The sequence below is a fragment of the Sapajus apella genome, unplaced genomic scaffold (assembly GCF_009761245.1).
Source record: "Sapajus apella isolate SASKATOON/1434 unplaced genomic scaffold, GSC_monkey_1.0 scaffold5, whole genome shotgun sequence".
Lineage (NCBI taxonomy): Eukaryota > Metazoa > Chordata > Mammalia > Primates > Cebidae > Sapajus > Sapajus apella.
In genome coordinates, this window is record NW_022436945.1 from 3,005,939 (window position 1) to 3,029,500 (window position 23,562).

The 23,562-nt window shown below is 38.9% G+C and overlaps 1 protein-coding gene across 5 annotated transcripts in view; it reads right to left on the minus strand.

The window, feature by feature from the left end:
• Positions 1 to 14,910: 14,910 nt before the first annotated feature.
• RAB28 (RAB28, member RAS oncogene family) overlaps positions 14,911 to 23,562 on the minus strand; it is a 117,140-nt gene continuing 108,488 nt past the window's right edge. The window contains exons 7-8 of one of the 5 annotated variants that reach the window (XM_032272662.1): positions 17,036 to 17,130; positions 14,911 to 15,833 (exon numbers count right to left, since the gene is read on the minus strand). In XM_032272662.1, coding sequence (XP_032128553.1) covers positions 17,041 to 17,130 — 90 coding nt within the window. In that variant the 3' untranslated portion in view covers positions 14,911 to 15,833; positions 17,036 to 17,040. Of the gene's footprint in view, positions 17,131 to 17,602; positions 17,632 to 18,683; positions 22,720 to 23,562 lie in introns of those variants that run through there. The other 4 variants (XM_032272669.1, XM_032272652.1, XM_032272656.1 and 1 more) reach the window with 4 other exon arrangements.

Genomic DNA, 23,562 nt, shown 5'->3' on the forward strand with positions numbered 1-23,562 from the left:
TGACTGATGCAAATGGCTAGAGTGCTTCCTTCGGAGCAAGCTCACACTTCACTTTGTTGTGTTGTGGGATATCATTTAGAAAAATGAACTGGGTTTTTAATTCTCATTTTCTTATTTACATGTGTGCCTTTCGTCATATTCCACCAAAAGTAGCACCAGTCAGTGTCCATTATTTTAGGGAAGTTATGTGGAAAAAAGGCAAATATAGTGTCTTTTTAGGTCTTTAGTGTTAAGATCCTAGGTTGTGAGAGAAACAGATAAGATTCAGCATAGATAACAGACTAAGGAGAAAGCAAAATGGGCAAAAGAAATCATCCAGAAGTGGACACCTGCATGATAAAGATACTCCAATTTAAGAAACTGTAGTGAGCTGGAAGGAAGGTGAGGAGTGCAGAGATGCGCAGTGTCTCTGAAAAAAGGCTCTGGGTTTGATTCTTGGAATGAGTCCCAAAAATACTTTGTTGTGTCTGAAAGGGAGATTTATTCCTCTTTGCCTAAATCAGAACCAACATAGCAGGCAAGATCTGAAAATACATATGGTTGTGGAGATGTCTCAGCAATCAGACTCAGACAACCTACTGATTTCTTCAAGTCCTTGGTAGCATCAGAATAATACACACGTGCCTAAGAGTGGCCCCAGGGTAGAGGACAGAACTGCTGACTTGAAGGACCCTTATATAGGGTGATGAGACATCTCCAAGGAAACCTGTTCAGACCAATCACTGAGGATGAAACAAGATAATGGGGGTGTCTCTGTGGATGCTGGTGAAGACAGATGACTGTAAAGACCAAATGGACCTGCCTCCTTAAAAAGCATCCAGAACTTGTTCATGATCCTGGGAAAATAAATGAGACAGACCACGCAGGGACAAGAAGGGCTTCAGACAAAAATTACGTTTATTGTAGAAAAATAAATGAGTATTTATTTCATTCCTGATCTTGTGAGTTTGTGCACTGAACATTCCATGGTAATCTGGGTGGGAAGGTAGAAGTGGCGTTAGCTGGTGAGTGTGGGGGCATATGGCCAGACAAAACTTATGTTTCATTCCTAATTGAATGCCCTCATTTTACAAACCAGTAAATGGAGGGCCTGAGAGATGAAGCATATTGTTCATAATCATATAGCAAACTAGAATTTGGGTCTTCTAACTTTCAGGCCCATGCGGTCTCCCAAAATAGTTGTTGAAGTTTTTCCAAAAGCAACAGAATGGGAATGCTATGCCCTAGGTTGGAATGAACCAAAGCACTGAAGTTGAGCCATTTCTCCAAAGTGTTTCAGCCTTAAGGAAAAAGTCTTCCTGGGAAAGCAAAGCTAACAGTCTCTACATTTCATCCTTCAGTTATGCCTGAGGACATGTAACTACTGCATCGCAATGGTTGGCCTGAGGAATTTTCATTTATAGGGTATACTTGTATAAGGTTTGGCTCAAACAATGGCATGGGCCTGTGACTATCAACTAATTGTTTCAGCTCTGTGGCCACCCCAATACCTTTCAACAGGGTTTATTCTTAAGGCAGGACTGCTTGTGAGAATCTCCGCTAATGAGTCTATCTTGAACTCTTGGTCCAAGTAACACAAGACCATTTAATAATCTAAATTATTGTGTTGCTTAGTTTAGTTGCTTTAGTTGCAGTGACCAAAACCTGCACTGAACTGGCTTAGGTAAGCCCATGAGCTTCTTACATGGATGCTGGGCCTCACAGAACGTAACCATAGATAAACGTTTAAAATCCAGGACACAATGGAACCAGGAATGTGAATGCCATCAAAAGCTCTACCTCCATCTTTCATTTCTAAGCCACTGTGTCATTCTGAAGTTCTGTAATCCTAGAGATAGATTCAGCCCTGAGCTGGCCACCTTGGCTAGAGAGCATGAGTCACACTGGAGTATTCCTGCTTTTGCCTCCATTTAAGGATGAGGTAAGGACAGAGAGGACCACGGTAGGCACCAAGTGCTAATTTTACTATTTATTATTTATTATTTTACTATTTATTAAGCACAGGGCTCTGAGCTAGGTTCTGGGAGAGAAGAGAAGCAAGGGAACCAAAATTTTGAAGAACCAGGTTCTTCCCTCTAAGAGCCTCCCACGTTAAAAAGAAAAATGGCATAATATGGCCTGGCAAGTGCCACCACTATGTTGGGTAGGTAGAACGAAATCCAATCTTACACAGGGCTTAGATTCTGAAATTAGCAAGCCAGGCAAAACAAGTCCCACAGCCAACTCTGTATGCCCTAAATACTTGAATCACACCCAACACAAGATATTCATGGCATGAATGACAAGCAGGACCAAAATTGACTCAAACAACCCAGTTCCACATCTCCCATCTCCCATCTCATTCCAGGATATCTTGTTCACTGAATAGGCTGGAAGTCAGAATCGTCCACACTATTTTTAGCAGTCTCTCTCCTCACTTTCTTTTACTAAGTGCATGGAGTTAAATTTGTCGGGGTTAAACACATATGAGATGTGACTCATTAACTTGGCAAAGCCATGCAGCATTGAGCTTGGGAACGAGGATCCAAGACCAGGGGTGCCTAACTTTTCAGTCCACAATTCTGGTCTTTACACCAGGCAGTATTCCAGAGTTACTTCATCCCCCCATTATGTAGGTCATTTAAAGCTGGAGGTTCTCTACTGCTCTTCCTTGGGAACCCCTGATCCCCACCCCAGGAGCAGTACAGAGCTTGGCTCAGGTGGGTCCACATGAATTTGGCTGGGATAGTCTGGGCTGAGCTGAATTGAGAGGTCAGCCGGACGAGCACAGAGGGTGGGATGCCATTCACTTTCCTAGGTTGTATATGCTATGAAGAGCTTATCAAGAGGATGTTTACAAATGGGGGACCTTCCTGTTTCGAACAGATTAACTGTAACATATTGGTTCGGAGACCTGACAGTCCATTTACATGAAGTGTTAGTTTACATTTGACTCTTTCCCTGTACAGTAGGCAGAGAGAGGCTACCGGGTTGACAGGGAGGAGGCTGGCCAAGCCCAGAGCTTCCATTAAGCAGTTAAGCATGGGCTGTTTGGAGTCTGGTATAGCCTTGAATACAGCCAAACCTCACACTTCACTCTTTCTTAAATAGTGATAGAAAACCTTCCAGCCAACCCTGCCTATGACCCTTTCTGAACAACTCATGCCAAGGCTCTTTCCTGCCTAACAACCCAGAGGAACATTACTGTTGTGGCTTTGATCGTGTATTCAGTTCACAACCATGTCGGACAAGCCAAAGAGACTCCAGGGCAGGCCCATTATATTTTCTGATCTGGACTAAGAAAATCAGCCCTCCGGGAAGCTTCAGTTGATTAGCTTTGCTTTCCCAGAAAACTTTTTCCTTAAGGCTGAAACACCAAAAATTTCACTTTGGGGAAGTGGCTTAACTTCAATGCTTTGGTTTTTTTCCAACCTAGTGCATTGTGTTCCCATTCTATTGCTTTTGGAAGAACCTCAGCAAACTATGTTAAGAGGCAGTGCAGGCCTGAAAGTTAGAAGACCCAAATTCTAACTGACATCCACTGTGCCCTAATCTATGTCAGCTGCTCTCATTTCCTTGATCTCATTTAATCTCAAAATTATTTTAAGAGGTAGGTACTACTCTATTCATTGTGCAGATAAAAAACTGGAGGCTCAAAGAGATAGAGTTAACCAAAACAATGTAATGTACAGGTGGCAGAACTGGAATTCAGACTCAGATCAGATTTGAACTCTGTTCTTTTCACAATACCACATGGCCTAATTCAGATAGCCTAAATTTTCTAGGAGAAAGAGATGTTTGTTGTTTTCAGAACCCTTGTGGTGACTGGGCTGGCAGTGAAATCCACTAGACAACTATTTTTAATCATCAGTGAGCATAAGAATCAACTCGGGATCTTGTAGAAAGTGCAAATTCTCAGAGATTTAGAGATTGTGGATTTGTAGTTCAGCCCAGCAAGCTGCATTTCCAATAATAAGCAGCTTCACTGATTCTAGTGCCGGTTAACTGGTACCACTCCAGGCATGCAGGGTCTCAGTGGGAGGGGTCATCCGTTCCTATCCCATTGCTTTTTTCAGATTCTTTTGGATGTTCACGCAGTAGTCATGGTCCTCTTTCTAGAACTGGAATCTGGTTCAGATATCCTGTGGCCATGCACTTCAGTGAAGGATAAAAGGCTCTCTCTCCAAGAAGGTGAAACTTGGATGGTCTAAACCAATGGTTCTCAATCTTAGATGCACAGCAGAGCCCCCTGGAGTGTACACATGTTCACACACACACACACACACGTATGTGCAACAAGATCCCACAGGAACCCAATTAAATCAACTTCAAAGGGTAGAACCTAGACATCTGTAATTATTTTTAAAGGTCCCCAGTTTGTTCTCAGCCACAGCTGAGAATCACTGGCCCTGCCCATTTCCCTTACTGCTTGTCTTGGATGAACATTTGTTAAAATTCTAGCCCAAAAAACTGACAAGAGGTCTTCTGGGAGGTGGGGCTTTGGGGAACTCCTTTTTAAAAAAGAGATGTGAGGATAGGACAAGGCATCTTTCCTCTTTTTGACCTTTGCATTTTGTGATATAAAGATGTAATGCCTGGAGTTATTTCAGCTGTCTTGGGATCATGAAGGAGCCAGCCTAATAGCCACAGGCTAAGGATGGCAGAAAAGAAAGGAAAAAAACTGGGAACGTGGTGGTATCTTTGGGCAAGTTAATTAAACAAGTCTGGAATCACCTTACCCTGAGCATACTTCTTATGACAGGTGATTAATGTTTTTTGTTTTTTGTTTTTGAGACAGGGTGTCACTGTCACCCAGCTGGAGTGCAGTGGTACAATCTTGGCTCACTGCAACTTCCATCTCCCAGGTTCAAGCAATTCTCCTGTCTCAGCCTCCCAAGTAGCTGGGATTACAGGTATGCACCACCAGGCCCAGCTAACTTTTATATTTTTAGTAGAGACAGGCTTTCACCATGTTGGCCAGGCTGGCCTCAAACTCCTGAGCAAAAATGATCCGACTGCCTCAGCCTCCCAAAATACTGGGATTACACGCATGAGCCACTGTACCTGGACGATTAATATTCTTAATTTAATACATGTTAAGTCGGATATTGTTATTTGCAGCCAAAATAACCTCAACAGATATAGCTACTAATGAATTTCACCTGCTTACTGCCTGTGCTGTTTCTAAGAGGGGTATAAGTACATGAGCAGCTGGGGCCCACAGGACAAGATGGCCTAGACTCAGTCTTGATGGCCAAAAAACTTTAAGTGCAGTGAGCCCTGGGCATTGCCATTAAAAAACTAGTTGCCTTGACAGTTATTCCAATAATAACTGTGACATTTATTATGCATTCACTGCAAGCCAGGTACTGTACAATGCAAAGTGCTATAGGTATGCCATCTCATTCCATCCTTAAAATTACCCAGGGAGATATGTATTATTATCCGTGTTTTACACATTAGGAATCTGAGAACCAGAAAAGCTAAGGAATTTGGCCAAGGTCACATAGCACATGAGTGGCAGAGACAGGATGCTAACCCCAATCTGTCAAACTCTCAAGATATTTCTTCTGGTGACCATGTTGTTTCATTTCCCTATGACTTATGAAGCTCTGCGGGTTCACACATTCACTGAAGTGCTTAACTATGCGAATAAAATGCATTCATCATTGTAATCCCTAATGGAGATAACAGAAATATTAGCAAAGGCCGAAGTGAAAACAGTTCAAGTGAGGCCTAATTTTTTACAAGACCAAGGAATGATTTACTTTATCACAGCAAAGAATTTTATTTGACAAATGCATACTTTATCATCTCTGGTCTGCTGAAAATGTAAGCTTACATTTTCGTAGCCATAAAATTAAAATAATTTTGGCTCCAAAAACTCAAAAGAAATCCCATTCGAGGTTCAGGTCTTTCTCTGGAAATTTGAAGGCTAGATATGGAGCCTTAAAAAATGCCATTTCTGTCAGGCAGGACAGACTCTGCAGTGGGTAAGATAAGGGTTCAAAACCTGGTTCTGCATCTTGCTGTCCATGTGACCTTGGACATGACATTTCACTCCTCCAAGTCTCAGCTTCCTGATCTGTAAGATGAGAATGGCAACTCTCATTTCAGGCCTGGGATGAGATTTAAATCAGATACCCTGTGTTAAGTTGCCTGGCAAAGCAGGTGTGCTATGAAGGTCAGCTGTTATGAAAATACATACAATGGGCCCAGCATGGAACCTGGTACATAGCAGCTACTCGATAAATCTTTCAGCCCTTTCCTCTATCTTCCCTCTTCTGTTCTTCACCTTCAACTGTCTTCAGGGGTGGGCCTCTAAAGACAGAACCAAAACCAAACAGGATGAGGCCCTTCTGTACTTGGTTGTGAAAGGAGTGATGAGACAGTGCCCACATCTTGGTTTGCTCAGCATTCTGGCAGCTTTCTACAGAGTCAGCCCTACACCCTGACCCAACATAGAGAAGCCAGCCAGTCTGTGCCACCTGTCAACTGGAAGACAAATCTGAGAAAAAGTCAGAGGATCAGTGTAAGGGATAAAAGAAGGGGTAGGGTGGAGTGAGAAGAAATGGTTTAGTTGGCTCAAGAGCCAAGGATCTCTGGGAAGCTGGAGAGCGATATTCTTCCACACCCAGGTTAGAGCAGATTTCAGCAAGGGAGGGACTATTTCAAGGGAATCTGAACTGCTAATGAGAGAAGCAAAAGACAAGACTCAGCAAAGGATTACCTATCCACAATGAAAGGGGAGCCACGAGTTCTCTATTAGGTTGGTTAGTCAAAACTGCACTCCAAGTCCCATCTTAAAAAGCAGACAGAAAAGACCAACCATTCACATACTTGTTTAGAATTGTTATGTTTTTGAGGTCCTTCCCCCCATAATTAGAACTTCTTCTTAGCCCCATGAAGTTCTCAGGGCAGCCACCATGGTTATCATACCCATTGTATAGATTTGCAAACTGAAGCTCACTGCTGGCAATATGTTCTTGGTCAAATAATGGAAAGGTACATGAAAAGATGAGTATGTCCCGTGGTTCCTAAAAGAACCCAGAGCCCTGCATCTGGGGAGGATTCCAGGTGATTCTGATAATCAACCAGGTTTGGGGACCATTGATATCACTCAACGAACTCACTGCAGAGAAAGAAACAGAGCCTGACAAAGGTGGAGGACTCTGCCCAAGATCACTCAAATTACGAGTGGCTGAGACAAGTTTAGTCCTTCAGCTTACTGTCTCCATGGCAGAGCTCTTGCCAGCACACTCCATGGGCTGTGGGCTGTTTAGTTACTTATCACAACCTACAATGTAGATAGATTTCATTTATTCAATAAACCTTTAATGGGGACATCTTTGGTGCCAGACACCAGATTCTTGGCCTTAGAGAGTTCACAGTCTGAAAGAGAATGGGACAAGTAGCCTCAGGGCTGCAGGATGTGGCATAGTGGTGCTACCAGAGGACGTATGATATACAAGCGAGGGGGTGTAAGAGGAGTCAGTAACTTCTGCCCAGCAGGCTTCAGAGGAAGGGAGAAAAAAAATCAGGAAAACAAAGGCTCCTTTTATGGAAGGTTGGTTACCTTTGTTTTAATAAGCCACTTGTGTGCTGTGACTTTATACAACTCAAGTTAGAATAAACGATTTTGAATGAAAGGTTTGTAAGGATATTTACTGGGTATAAAAGAAACAATCTGACACTACTAAAATATGTTCAGACCAAAATAGAGGCACCAGGAAAACGTCCCTCTAGGCATGGATCTTCACTACCGTGTGGAGATCATGTCTGCCTCTGCTCACAATTACTGATGAAAGTCAGTTCTCATCAGTGCTGTGTAGGAGATTAGACAGGCCAGCACACTCACTAAACTTACGTGCAGAATTTACCGTTTCCAGTGTTGCCAAGGTCACAGGGAAGTGAACACTTTCATGTGCAATTGGCAATATTAAGTTAGGACAATATTTCTGAAGGGCAGTCTGGCAAAATTTAGGAAGATATAAGAAATTTTCAAAATGTTATTTGAGCCATCGATTCTACTTCTAGGAATTTATCCTGAGGGTAAATAAATAAAAGCAAATATGGAAAGATATACATAGGGTGTTCAACAAAGCACAGTTTATAATAATAGTGAAAGCTTGGGGGAAAGGCAAATGTCCATAGATAGGAGAATGATGAACTAAATCATCATAAAACTTTATACTTGAAAATCATTAAGACAGTCATAATGATGGACATGTATACTTAGGGATGTAGAAAAATGCTAGCATCACTCAGTGAAAAAAGCAAATTTCCAAATATTTAATATAATGTAACTTGTATGTAAGTATAGCTTCCAGATATGTGTATTTACATAGAGAGAGAAACTTGGCAGATGGCTTTTAACCAAAATGTCACTAATATTGACCAGGAGAGGGGGTGATTCTATTTTTCTGTATATTATTGTACAATATTTATATAATCAGAACACATAATAGGATTACTTTCATTGGAGACTAAAATTTTTTTGTTCTTTATTTTATTCTTGAGCATAAAGTCTCCATTTTAGGAGACCAAAATTTTTGAAGAAATTAGTCCTAAGCAATAGGAAAATCCAACCTGATTTAATGAGATTGAATATTTTCGTTATTTTTATGGACTCCTTTTCTAAATACAGACTTGTGTCATTGATTTACAATATTCAGTCATGAAAACTGTTTGTTGGTTTACTTGAAACTATGTAATAAGCACCTACTCTGAACCTGGCAGGGGGACACTGCAACATGAGCCATATAACATGATGGGTGAGAAGTCAGGCAGACCTGAATTTGCATCCCTAACCTGTAACTCATGCGTTCACAACCTCAGATGGGCTATTAAACTGCTCTGAGCCTCACTTTTCTCATCTGTCAGAGATAATACAAATACCAATGGTATTAGTTATCTATTGCTGTGAAGCAAATTACTCCAAGACTTAGGGACTTACAACAACAATAACTTACTATTCCATAATTTCTTTGGATCTGAAATTTGCAGCAGTTAATCTAGGTGTTTCTAGCTCTGGGTCTCTGGTGAGGCTGCAGTTACACGAACGCCTAACTAGGGCTGGAGGATTTGCTTCCAAGCTGGCTGTTAACAAAGGACTGGCAAGTTGGTGCTGGCTGTTGGTGAAAGGTCTTCTCTCCATAGCTGTCTCCACCTTGCTGCTTGAGTGTTCTCACAGCATGGTGTCTGGCTTCTCCCAGAAGGGGCAATTCAAGGAGCCAAGGAAGAAGTTGACAATGCCTTTTATGACCTTGCCTCAAAAATCACACACCGCATCTGTAAGTACTCTTTGGGTCGTGGGTTATCTCTGATTTAACGTGAGAGGGGATTCACAGAGGTGAATACCAGGAGGCAAGGATCATTGGAACCATCTTGAAGGCTGACTAACACATATGTGAAATCAGAAAATGCTTAAAGAGCTCAGTGTACCTATACCACACCCATAATAAATAAGCCACAGTGATGAGATATAGTGCATATAACTGCATTCAACAAATAGGCCCCAGATTCCTGCTCTTGTCCAAAGTCCTGTTTTTCTCAGATGAGGAAACTGAGGCCAGAGAAGTTAAGTGGTTTGACTAGTCATACATGGAGTTAGTTTTTGAGCTAGGAGAAAAAGCAGGTTTTCTACCTTGCCCCATTCAGGGTCTTTCTTCCCCTAGAGGAAATCACCACAAAGATGCAGACTGAGCAATCACTTGCTACAACAAAGTGCTCACTAGAGTTGAAGATGAACAGATGTTTTAGAAAGAAGGGTAGGGAAGCTGTTAGGGCTGATTCTGAATGTCAGGTTCAGGAATTTGTCTTCCTTTGATGAGAAAGATAGTAGGGAGCCATTGAGGGGGTTTAAATGAAAAAGGGACTTAAACACAGCTGTGCATTCAGCAGATTGTGGAGGTCTCTAAAGAGAAAGCCTGTTGGAGCAGTCCAGGCATCTGAGGACATAGGCAGCAGTAGTGGGAAAGGAGAAGGAGCTGGAGAGTCACAGCATCTAGGAATCATATCCCTGTACAACCTGTGGATTCCAGATTAAATAAAGATTAGGGGACTAAGTCAAAAGGCTTAGGTGAGGGCAGCTAAAGAGGTGGTGTACAGGCTGCGCCAGGGATGTCTGCTTCCCTCTGCCCAGCCTATAGCCCTGAGTCAGCTCAATCTATCATGTAGGAGGCCTAAGGACATTCAATATGACTTGGGAAAAAGGGCATTAAAACAAATAGTCTGCACTTCTCTTGTTTCCAGCTCTCCTGCATGGAAAACTGATGCTACAAAGAGCTAGGCAAAACGGAATGTAGGCGGTTCTGAGCTCAGCTCAAAGGACCCTCCTCTACTGAAAGGCTCACTTCCCATGGGAGAGGATGCTATGATGTGAGGGTTGTCACACTCAAGGTTTTCCGTCCAAGCCTCACCTCCTCTATTAAATCTGTTCCCCAACTCCCCTTTAGGTAGAACTGACCTGCTTTCTGCCCTGCATACACGTACCACAGATGGATTCTCTCCTGAAACCTAGAGTGCCACAATGCCCTGCTACTAACCTGCTTCCTTCTCCAGCCCCAAACCTCCCCAAGAGTAGTAGATGCTGTGGCTCCCATGTTCCCAGGGTCTTTCTAGCCTGAACACTATGATTTTACTCTCTGAAATACTTTTCCCACCTAATTCATCAGCTTTACATCCAGAAACAGGTTTACAGTCACAAGGGATGTAACCTGGGTTCCAGAGGGCTGAATCCAGTCCATCCATAGGGCCCTACTATCCACTGGGCCACCAGTATTGTGGATGTATCACCCATTTTCCAGAACAGCAAAATGCCTTGTTTTAAAAAGAAATAGTAAGACAGTTTTCTAAAAGAAGGAAATAAAGTGACTTGAGAAAGAAACATTTTTCTAACTGGCACAAAAGCTCTGTATAGCCTAGTCATGGTCCTATCCATATATAGTTTTTAGTTGGTCAAAGTAACTTTAAAAACTGAATTAAAGTGGCTTTAGGCAGGGCACATGCTCTCCAGTTTGTCAATCCCCACCACTCTCTATGATCTTACACTTTTAACCTCTGTTACATTTATTTATTTACCACCTAGCCCCCGAAGGCTTGTAAGTTTGCAACACTGCAACATGATACGAAACGCATAAAGCAATTCCTTCCATCTTTGGGAAGCAAATGTTTTCAAGGTTCTTTATTAGGCTGAATGAAAATCTTCCCATAGCCTCTCTCTACCCCTCCTATTTCTGGGGTACTATAGGTCCTATAGTACAAATAGAATCTTTTTCTAAAGCACATTCTCTTACTTATTTGAAGTCTATCAGCAGAGTCTGTGTGAGGCCTTCTCTTTTCCATACTAAACATACTGTCTTCCTTCAACTATTTCCTATGACATGGAAGCCCTTTACTATCATCTGAATGTGACTTATTATCCTCTTTAAAGAGAGGCATCCATACAGGCATGGTCTAATCCTTTGCAATTCAAAGTGTAATGCAAAAGCCGGTAGCATTTGTATCACTTGGGAGCCTATTATAAATGCATAACCTCAGACCCACCCCACACCTACTGAATCAAGATCCACAAGTGATTCATATGCATACACCTAATTAATGTAGGCTAAGATTATGCTAGCTTGTGAGAGCAATTGTGTTACACTGTCAACCCTGTTTCCTGTTATTTGAAATTCCTGTTTTTATCCCCCACACTCACTGCTAAGCTACATCTTCTTATATTAGTTTGATTGCAGCATGTAACAATCTGATTACATTTTGATGAATTACCCACATGCTTAGACTATGAATTTGTGGGCAAGACAGATCATATTCATCTCTGTTTTCCTAGTACATAATAGGTGCTAATATAAGAAGTAACCAAAAAACAACACCAAATGATAAAAAGAAAAAATTAACTCTCTGCTAAACAGTTCAAGGCATGGCTGGATCCAGGGCTCAAAGATGGTGACAGGGACTTGGATCATTGCCACTTTCCACCTCTGCTTTCTTGGCATCAGCGCCATCGTTGGTAGAGCTCTCCTTCTGTGGCCTCAAGATGGCTGCCAGTGTCACTCAGAGCCACATCCTTTCTCATTCCAGTCCAGCTGGCAAAGAGTCTTCTGAAAACTTTTAGGGTAAAACATTTCTTCTTACCTTTTTCAGAAACCTTAGCAAACGTTCCTTCCAGTTTCATTAGCTATGATGGCGTTATCAGTTCATTTCGCCTATGAGGCAAGGGGGTTTAATATTCTAATGGGTTTAAGCCAGTGAGGACCCACTCATGAGGAGGTAGAAGCAGTTGAAAATGGAGAGGGGCGCTCTATCAGGAAATTAGGAAACTGTTGTGAGAGGCGACGTGTGTGCTGGGGAAGCGACCCATGGATGTCTACCGTAGTGTTGAACAGGTCTGCATTTCAGTTTCCTTTGAATCTTGGCAACTGTTGTTCAGGATATCCAAGATTACAGCAACCACTAGCACAGGTTATGGCCAGAAAACTTTACTATTTTTAAATGACACACAAACTGTTACGCTCCATCACATTGTTTCAGTGACCAACATTAAAGGACCCTCCTCCCGGAATAATAAAGCAGTCCACAGGAGTTCTTTGGGCCACTCCAAAAACCACTCCAGAGTGGCTGGCCACACATAATAGAGGGTGCACTTGAAAGGCAGCATCCAATGACCAGTTCTGGTTGAAGACTTTTGTGTTTTTCAAAAGCTCGATAAGCTGCAGAAGTGACCACAATGTGTTTGAAACTTTATAGCATGTGTCTTCAGGAGACAAAGTGCCTAAAACTAGATGGAAAGACTTGTAATTTTTTAAATTAAAAACTGTACACAGGAGAGGTTAACAAAGTAAAATAAGCATGAATCCTACATTTTTGTTTCAAAAATAAAACCCGAGGTATGGGGAAAATTGTAATATGGAATTCAGAAATCTGCTTTGGCCATATGCTGTACTGCATCTGCTTTCCTTGAGTCAAAAGGCTCTCAACGACCAGTCATGCTTAGCTGAGAGAGACATAAAGCCAAAGAGACTGAAGGCAGGCAGGAGGGAATAGAGGGGCAATCCCTGTTTCATCCGAAGGATCCGAGGGCAAACTTACCACTACCAGCCCCTGTGGACACATACTACTGCTCAAGGTAGTCACTGTGCAAGGGAAGATGGACCACAGAGGCCCACTGCCCCTTCTCAAAAGAACAGCTTACACTAAGATCTATTTAACTCTCAGGAAGGGCATCAGTTATGTGATCTTCACAAATGAAAGGGAACTAAAAACTACCAGCCTAGTCCATTCTGTCACAGAAACACTTTGTGGAGGCCCTGGCTCTACCCCTTACTGAAGGAAGGCCTTTTGTATAATCACTTAGTCTCAGCTTCACTTTCCTCTATGAGAGGAGGCAATTCCCCTGTCATAGATGGGTGTGAAAATAAAACAGTCCATGTAACAAAGGCCTAGAAATGTCTAGGACAAAAAATGCCTACCAACGTCATTTTCTTCCCTACCCCCTGCTCAGTACCATTCAGTGCTCTAAGTTTATAAACACACCACTAAAAAAGTTTGGTCTCATAGACCTTTTGCAATCTCTCTGAAATTGCAAAGTGAAATTCGTATGTATGTGTTAAGTCATACTTTATTGTACCGTAGTAAGTGTATTGGGAGGAAAAAATTTTTTTGAAAACGCTTCAGTTTTCACATAGATGGAGGTAAAATCAACACAAAAGGACCAAAAGGAGCATGGCCTCACCTTTAACTAAATATAAAGCCTTGGACAAGTTTAGTTTAGTAGAAGTCCTCACTCAATCACAGCTTTTAAAACAGCAGCAACAACAACAAACATCTCTCCCACTAGACTGTAAACTCCTCAAGGGTTGAGATCTCATTTATTTAACTTTATATTCTACTAACATCCTTAGTCAACTGGCCTTCACATATCAGGAAGATAAGCTGCAATCGCTTGAAGGGCTTATCAACAGAAGGGCTGACAAGTCTGCTAAATTGTTATAAAATGAAAAATATAAAAATCAAAGTAGAAAGAGGTTGGACCCACTAACAAGTAGAGTCACAATTTTCAAAATATTTTAATTATTTTTAAAAATTTATTGGCCAGAGACAGATCTAACAAGTCTAGCTCTATGATTCCATGATCTCTGTCAAGTTACTTTTTCTTTCTATATTTCAGTTTCCTTAGCCACATAAGGATGTGAGAAGTTTTCCAAAACCCCTTACAGCTCTAAAATTAGGTGTCCAAATTTCTACACACCTGTTCCAAATTTAAGACAAAGACACACTGCTAGGCACTGTAAGAGACATGAGAGAGAAGAAACCAGAGCTGCCCTTCAATGAACTCATAGATTATTAAACAATAAAAATAGGGGCACAAATAGCAGTGATTCAAGGCAGAAAGCTGGGGAGACAAGGACTGGCTTTTGGAGGGGTGACGGTGACTTTTGTTCCCGCTTCAATGTAGCAAATATGGAGCACCTGTCATGCCAGGCACTGTGTCTTAGCACAAAAAAAAAAAAAAAAACAACTATGGCCAAGACAAACAGAGTCCTGCCCTCACAGAACCTAAAGGTTGGCTGGCAGGAGGTAGACATCTGGAGAAGGGGGAGGAATTCCCAGCAGAGGACCTATTGAGCAAAAACAGGAAAGCAGAGCATCACAAAGCAAATAGGAATGAGTCCATAGCTCTGTTTGCAGATAAGTAGTGATGGTACAGTGGAGTGGGATGAGAAAAGGTAGAAAGGTAAGAGGCAGCTGAGATGAAGTCTCTGAAATGCCAAGCTATGGAGTCTACATTTTAATTGCTCCAACAAAATAACCTCACAACTCTAAGTAACTGACTATACGTTAAACAGAGAGTCACCTATTTTGTATCCAAATTATACACTGCCTTTCTATAACAAAAAGGAAGATGTTTGAGAGAAAAGTGCCAAAAGAAGTAATTTAAATAAATTTATTTGTGAAAGAGAAACTTCTGAACATCAGGTACAGTCTGATCCACAATGTCATAACTCATTCTTGGGAGTACTCTTATGCAGTTTGGAAGAGAAATTCCATGTGGAAGATAAGCGGGACATTTAAAGCCATGAAACCTGAGTATTATACAATACATAATGACAAGGATACAGTAATAAAAATACAATATCAAATACTACTTTGTGAGTTACAAACTACAATATAAACAATTTAGGCTCCTTTTTAAAAAATGAAAAAATATTTCTATTACAGCCTCATTTCAAGCATTTTCTGTTAGATACAGCTTTATATATTTTTACTCACAATAGATAGCAAAAGAATGTTTTCATAAGTATCTGTAGGTAAAATATATTACTTGCTTAATGTTTATACTCTGAAGTATACTTTAACACATATGAGTTCAGACAAGAGAATGAAACTGTGCTGTGGCAAAATCCTGGCTGATGATCAAGATTTGAGTAGTTTTCCTATTAAGTTAAAAAAATTTACATCACTGAAAAAAGAAGCAAGGACATATAAAGAAGCAACATCATTCTTTCTCAACGAAGCAGTCTAATTCCAGGGAATGGGTTTTCCATTTTGAATTCAAAGTGTGTGGTCCCAAAGTTGAATTCTTTCAAATCCAAGGAGCTGCCTGCCACTGTGAGGCAACAGCAATGACGAAGCAAGTTGGGAGGAAAGTGTTAACTGAACTACAGAGATGGTCACTGATAAAACAAGTTCCTAGAAATCCTCCGGCCCACCCAGAGGTGAAGGGCAGCCAGAACTATCAACAGAAAAGAAAAATGTGCTCACTGAACTGCACACATAGAGCTTCTAGGAGGGTTAACAGTTCTTGACATAGGTTCCTGGTTGTAGTTTACAATATCTGCCTTCACCACTCTCTGTCATAAAAGAAAACAGAGTTATTATCAGGACATCAGGACATTTAGAAAGAGCTCCTTAAAGTATATTTTTATTTTCTGAACTTTGCTGAACTTCTGATGATGGACACCATAAATGAAGCAGGAGTTGATATAAAATAAACCAGACAAACAAATGAAGAGTGGATTTTTTTTTTCCAAGGAGAGAATGGCAACTCAGCTATTGAGTTGTCCCTGGTTTTATGACATTAACTTGAGGTTATCACAAGTCTGATGAAAACTTCACAAATCAATAATGAAAAATTAAACCCTGATAATAATTTAAAGCAAAAGAATTTAAATGAATCATTCACACATATTTGAAATCATAGAAAAGAACTCATCATTTCAAAGTAAAAAATATCATTATTGATTAATATTTCCATAAGCCATTATATTTAGCCGTAACTTTGTTTACAGCAGTTTGTGAGTTTGTAAGAAAACATTTAAATGTTAAAGAGGATTCATATATAAAACAGAAATGCTCTCAGTAACCCATTTTTAAATCTTTTCCAATTTCTAAAACTTTCCTCCAAAATCCCTAACTTATTTCCAAATGGCTCACTAACGGTTATGAATACAACTTTAACAAAATACGGTATAATGAAAAATTTAGAAAATTACTTCATGTTTTTAAAATAATTTAAACCAAAAGATACTTTCTTCCCTCCTTCCTTCTACTACTTCAAGGAATATCTAAAATGATACATTTAGCAATATGCTTACTATTCATCTCTCAGTAATACTTTAAAACAAATCCTTTACTGTTTTCAACTCTTTTACGAAGTCTGCACACACAAGCAGACAAAGAAGGGCATTTCAAGGCAAATTTTAAAAATACTCTTTCAATTACCAAGCTATTTCAGGAAAAATGGTAAGGAATCAATAATGAAATAACTGCCTCAATTCTCCACTTCACTGCACATGTAATAAACACAACCATAAAGACAAATATATTTAAAAGTAACTGAAATGTTATTTTAATTTGTTCCCAATTTCTTAATTCATGTCTCTTGGCAGGGGACCAATTTTTTAGTTCTAAATCAAGACTTATGCAATATTAATTTCCAATAATGTACAATAATCATCTGAACTTCCCTACTCATAAAGAATAAAGAACAAGATAGCATTCACTGGTTCTCCCATCCCACCTCCCTTAATTGTAATAATTTATCCCTTAATACCTGCACTACTGTACTGAACAGATTCTACTCTGAGCAGAGCTGGTATGTTGATTATCTTCTTCCGGGTACTTCACAATTTCTGCCCTGACAATACGCTGTCAATTCCATACAACATAATTGAGACAAAGAAGAAAGAATTAAAAAAAAAAAAGACAAAATGGAAAGTATGTTCAATGACTGAACAGAGAAGGAAACACCAAAGTAGAAAAATCAAATTAACATATAAATGTAAACATGTCACACAGACACATACACACACACAAACAGCAGGATGTACACATACAAAAAGAAAGAAAAGGAACAAAGACCCAAGAAACACTATTCTTTATAACTCTATAATTACTGAAATAGATATGACCACTGAACTTCCCAAACTGTGAGTTCTATTTTTTGATAATACAATTATATCTAACATATATAATGCCCAGTATTTCAGAGGACTATGAAAAATTATGAGGTTTTTCTATGTTAAAGTACAATAAAAAGATTAATTCCATTTCCATTAACAAGCTTTACCCAAGATCTATGTGCCAGTCACTCTATACTGTGAATGTGCGGGCGACTTACACAGAATCTATTCACAAGTTGCTGAGGACCTAATGGAAAGAGAAACACATATACAACTAATTCCCATACAAGTTAAACACTTAACTAGTGGACTTATAATATGCTATGGAAACACAGAGGAAGGAGTAATTAATTATCTTTGAAGGTGGGGAGAGGAATGAAGACATCAGAGGAAGTCATATGCCATTTACAGTGTTTATGTTGAATAGTATTTATTACTTGTCCAAGACTTCCTTGTGATGCTCACTCCCCCATTCCTCCCAATCTTAACCCCCATACTTCCAAATTCCATATAGAAACAAACAAGTTCAAAATGCAGTTGTAGGTCATGTAAAAAAAAAAATACATGAGGTACAACATGTAAGTACAACAGCTGTTGCTTTCAAATATCTAATAGTTTTACTAAATACAAAATTACTTGTTATTACATTGTTATATTCTTAATTGCTATTACCCTTAGGATTTTAGATTTAAAATCTAAATTTTACCCAAATATTTTAGATTTAAAACCAAATTTTAGATTTAAAACTATCCTCACTATCCATGTGATTTCAAATATCTTATTTCAGGACACTCATCTTTCATAATAGCATCTATTAATTTATTAAGATAGACCGAAAAGCATCTTAATATGAGCTGCTGTCTGTGATTACATTTATAAATAAAGATTCTATAAAGAACTGAGAGTAAATGAATAGGATGCTGAAGCATACATTAGCCTTGGGTGGCTTCTGTTTAAGTTCTCTAGGAATAAGCAGCATTAACTTTCGGACAAGACTCATGATTTACTAGGCACTCAGCCTGATGCTATCAACAGAAGCATTACCAACTAACAAATGAGGTATGAGCTGGGGGGGTACGTCAGTGAAATATTGTATACCATTATCTAACAAACCTAATTGTTTCATGCCAAACTATGGGTTACAATGAAGAGATGGGGTTTTCAGAATCAGTAAGCAATTCATTAATCCAACCAAATGTTGGTTTAAGTCTTACCCCATAAATACAACCAAATTACTTTCCTGTGCTCGAGACATTTTGATCCAAGTACTGACTAACGTAAATGACTTGGATTTCATTATTAATTTTAATCACATTAATGAAGAATTAACAAGACAGCATCTCTCTCAGGGGCTTTGTCTATTTGACATAAAGCTTTGTAAAATGTTTCCTAAAAGTAACCCGTAACCAAAGCTCTGCAGATTCCAAATTTCGCTTCCTATGATTAGAAAAACATAATTTCCATGTCATAAACTTCATGGTAGGTGATTTCACTGTAGTCAGCTTATTTAAAAGCCATTTATTGATGTTTTTAGAGAAATGTTACCTGCAAAACACCAACCTTTATTTTAAGAGCCACAATGTAAACTCAATTATTCTCTGCTGTTAGTTGATGAAATGAAAATAACAAAGTGGCCCTAAGAGGAAAGGAATCATATGGGTGAACACAAGTTTAAGCCTGATATTTTCAAAGAGCATTTGCCAAATGGATACTGGAAATGGAAGTGGTAGCTATGGAGGGCATAAGCAAAAAACCAACCTATGATTTGGGGCAAAAAGGTGTAAAGTGTATAGATGGGCTCTTGCAGAGATGCTAAAGATAAATTGGGTCAACTGTGCAACTAGACCTTACTCCAGATAATAGTAACATATTTAACACTTCAAAAGCCATAGTTTGTCATGCCGAGGATATGGAGTAAACACACCCTGAAGGCTAAAACATCTGTCACTATCATTCATTCAAAGCCAATCACTACCCCAGGTATTGCAAACATTTAGGTAAATAATGCATAATCTCTGTTTTTTGAGATACATAAGAGTCTAGCATAGAAAATAGATGTGTAAACTATTGCAGAATATTCTGAGTGATGTACATTCAAAGTACAACAAGATTATAGAATACAATTTAAAGCATGGCTATAGGATATAATGTTAAAAAGCATAGTACTTTCCACACAGGAGTTTTAAAAAAGCTACTCTTCTTCTATATAATGAAGGGGCCATTATATGCTGCCAGTAAGAAAACATTGTGCAAGTTATTTACTTCTGTCTTCACAATTTTCTAATCTATAAAAACAAGGTTTACCTACATTATCTCTAAAGTCCCATCTGGCTTTGAAATTTTATAATAAAAAATTAAAAGATGAATAGGAAAAAGAAAAATGGGATGTGATATGAGAATCCCTTAAGCAATGTTCAATACCTGAGAATAGAGTAGTATGTACAAAATGAGAAAATATGCTCCTCAAGAAAACAAGTGGTGTTTAGGATAAGAAAGAAATCCCAGTACAGTTTGAATAAACATATTGGGGAAAATGAATGTAAAAAATTAATATCTGGGTAAAAAAAAATCTGAGGAAGATCAATACTCAGGTAAAGCTAAAAAGCAGAAAGGGCTCTTAAGACCAAAGGTTAAATGGGTACTTGCACTGTACAATTATATGCCAGTTAAGACAGCCAAAATCTTGAGCATGTCTATCACATGCCAAGCCCTTCGTGAGATACCTTCATATACAGTCTGAAAATAATTTGAGGTGACAATAAGGAATATATATTTTTAGCAAGTTTAATGAATATCTCTGACAGAAATTTTTGTTATTTTAAAAGCTAATATATATCTAGTTCAAACCAGGCTGAAATTCATAGTTTATTAATTGACAAGTAAAAATGGTGATGCTTAAAAATGTATTAAGCTCTTAACACCAAGTACGTATGGCAAAACTTCCTTGCAATTCAAACTGGAGGACGCAAGACAGAGCTCAACGGAATAAGCTTTTTCTTTATCGATTATCTAATGCACTCTTAAACAGCTGATTGCTGGATTTCCTAAACAATAGTAGTTGTAAATTTATATTTTCTCCTAAAGTTCTAAGTACTTTGCAAATAGAAAATCTGAACAACCTGGGAAACTAAAACACTTGTTAACAATAGTATCAATTCTTACACTATCTTAGAGGATCAACGGTTGGTCGGGGAGAAAAGGGAAGACTACATAAATGATGCAAATGAAACTATTAACCAAGCTGGGAATTGTGAAAGTGGATCTATAGTGTTCATTGTTTAAATGTTTGGCTGCCCCACTTATTCTGGGAGCTCCTTGAGGATAGGGACCTTCTCTTATTCATCTCTGTATCCCCAGATTCTAGTGTTGTCCCTCAAAGTATGTTTACTGTACATTCACTTTCTTTTCTCTCTCTTCCTCTTCCTTGCAAAGCTTGCAAAATGTGTTGATATCTAATTTTATATATAACTCCCAAATAGGAGCAATCTAGGTTAGAAATAAACTACCAGAATCTCTTTAAATAATCAGTGAATGGAACTAGGACTAAAATCTCAAAATATTTATGTCACAAACTAAGTTATTATAGTAGAGCATCAATATCAATGTGACTGGTGAGTCTGCCATTTAACTCCTTCTCTATAAAATAATACAAAGTGTTTTCAAACATTCCCTTGAATTCCTCCAGTAATCTTTCAAATGTTGCAAAAACCACATGCAGAGTGTGTGTGTGTGTGTGTGTGTGCACGCGTGTGCATGCTATCTGCACTTCTTGTCTTTTAGATGAACTTTCAAAAATGTTTCCACTAAGAAATATCAATTGTAAAATCAATAATTTAATTGGCAAAAACACCAAATTCATCAGGATCAAGAAATGCTAATGAGGCTTCTTGCTATACACAAAAAATTTTGACAAACATATAGAGGGCTGCGGTAGCTTAAATTCACCTTCAAATGAATGCATTAAGAGTAAATGTCACTGACAAATCAAAGATAGAATTAAACCTCAAAGCATAATAAACAAGGTAGATGGGCAGGGAGGGTAGAGTGTTAACACATCTAATATCTCTTTATTTAAAATATACCAGAATGTTAAGCCCATATCTAAAGTCAAAATAGCAACTCTGTTGATCTTACAACAAGAAGGAGCTAATATTAATAAAGCTTCCCCAAATTTTGCCTTTCAAAAGTATCCAGTTGTTTCATCTCTCCAGCGGTCTCCTATATCTGAGCACCACTGCACAGCTCAGGCAGTACAAGGAATTCTTCGGTGCGGCCCTCTCACCTGTAAAGCACCAGCCCACCATTCCCCGTCTCAGAAAGACCACCAATCACTGGGTTTCCCCTTTCTTCATTCCTCCAGGCAAGGAATCTCAGGGTTATCTTGGACTTCTACTACCTTTTACCACATCATTCCACAAGCCCTATTGGTTCTTCTTTAAAATCTCCCTTATATCCATCCAGCTCTTCCCTTCCACCTTGACTCTGGTCCTTATCACATGGTAGCAGTAACTCAGTCTCCTTACCTCAATCTCCCTCCCATCCAACGACATACAAAAATATCCCATTAGATTACTTCTATCTAAAAACTGCTTTCATTTATTGCCCTACCTCAAAATGATTATGGGTCAAATAAAATTAATCAACTTGGCATTCATAAATCCCCAAAATCTGTTCTCAAACTCTTTATAGTCTGATACAAAAGGTCATTTATTTTAAACAAATGATTCTGTTTGCAAAATACAACCTAAGCTTTTGTACCCAGGTATATTGTTCATACCAGCTCCTCTTTCAGCCATTTTTTCCCATTCACTCCAAACTGCCCAGTATACCTTCCCCCAGTATGGTAGAGTGAAAACACCAAGGGCACTGGTGTCAGAGCGACCTGGGTGTAAATCCTGGCTCCACCATTGCCCAACTAAGGTTTAGTGATCAAGTTACCTAATCTCTCCATAGTCTCAGCTTCCTGATCATAAAATGATAAAATTTCACCTGATCCAGAGTTATTATGAGGATTAACTGAGATAACGCAGTCCCCCTGGCACATAACATATTAATTTTCTTCACTGAAACAGGGACATTTTAAAGTCTTTTAATTCTTTTTTAGACCCACCACTATACTGAGTATATAAGGTACGATCAATAAATCACTTATGATAATCACAGATTCTCTAATTAAGCAGAGACAAACATTATTCAGACAGATAAACTAAAAAGGAAAGGAATCACTTGACCTCTGGGAATCCAAGTTCTGTGTGATCAAGCAAATCATGGTGCCTTCTCTTTCTTATATTCTCCTAGACCCAAACCAAGTAACCACTTTTCATGTGTCTGGGAGCTAAACAGCACAAAGTATCTTAGTACCATATCTGGCCACAGAAAGTGCTAAAACAAATGTCTTTGAATGATGGGAATTAAAAGTAGCAAATGTGTATAGCCTCAAATATTTTAATCAAGTCCTAGAAACAGCCACATCAGTCTAACAATTTTCAATATTTGCTTTGTTTGGAAACACACACACACACACACACACACACACACACACACACACACACGGAGGGACCATGAGAATAAGATACAAAACTAACTCTAAAAGAATTAAAGAAAAATTTAAGGATGGAAAAAGGTAATTATACTTTTTAGTTGCACCGGGTGGGAATAGGGTGGAAGAAATTCAGGAAAATTGTAATTAGTTTGTTTTGTCTAACCAAACCACTTCTGAAGCGTAACTTTATAGACTCTTGCTCTGATTTTTCATTCTATCAAACATATAAATTAGTGGGATATTATAGTGGTATTTTAAAGTTCTTGGCTGCTGGTTGCATGTCTTTTTCTTACTGTAAGAGAACTATCTAGGAACAGTGAGAAAACTTAGAAATCCTTACTAATTAATAACGTTATTAAACTGACAACAAAATAACATTAAAAACTAATTACAGTCAAGGATGTTTTAAAAATGAATAGAAGCTCTGAAAAGGATTTAAATAAAAAGGTACAAAACAATATTTTCAGCACCTTAACTCATTAGTTAACCACTAATAAAATTTTCATTATACTAAGTATCTTTTTTCCCAACAAAAGAGGCACAACGAGGTTTGAAGGGTATCATAATTTGGCAAAAAGTTAACATTCTCCATCTTCTGCAATCAACACTGATTCATGCATACAATCTACGTCCAAA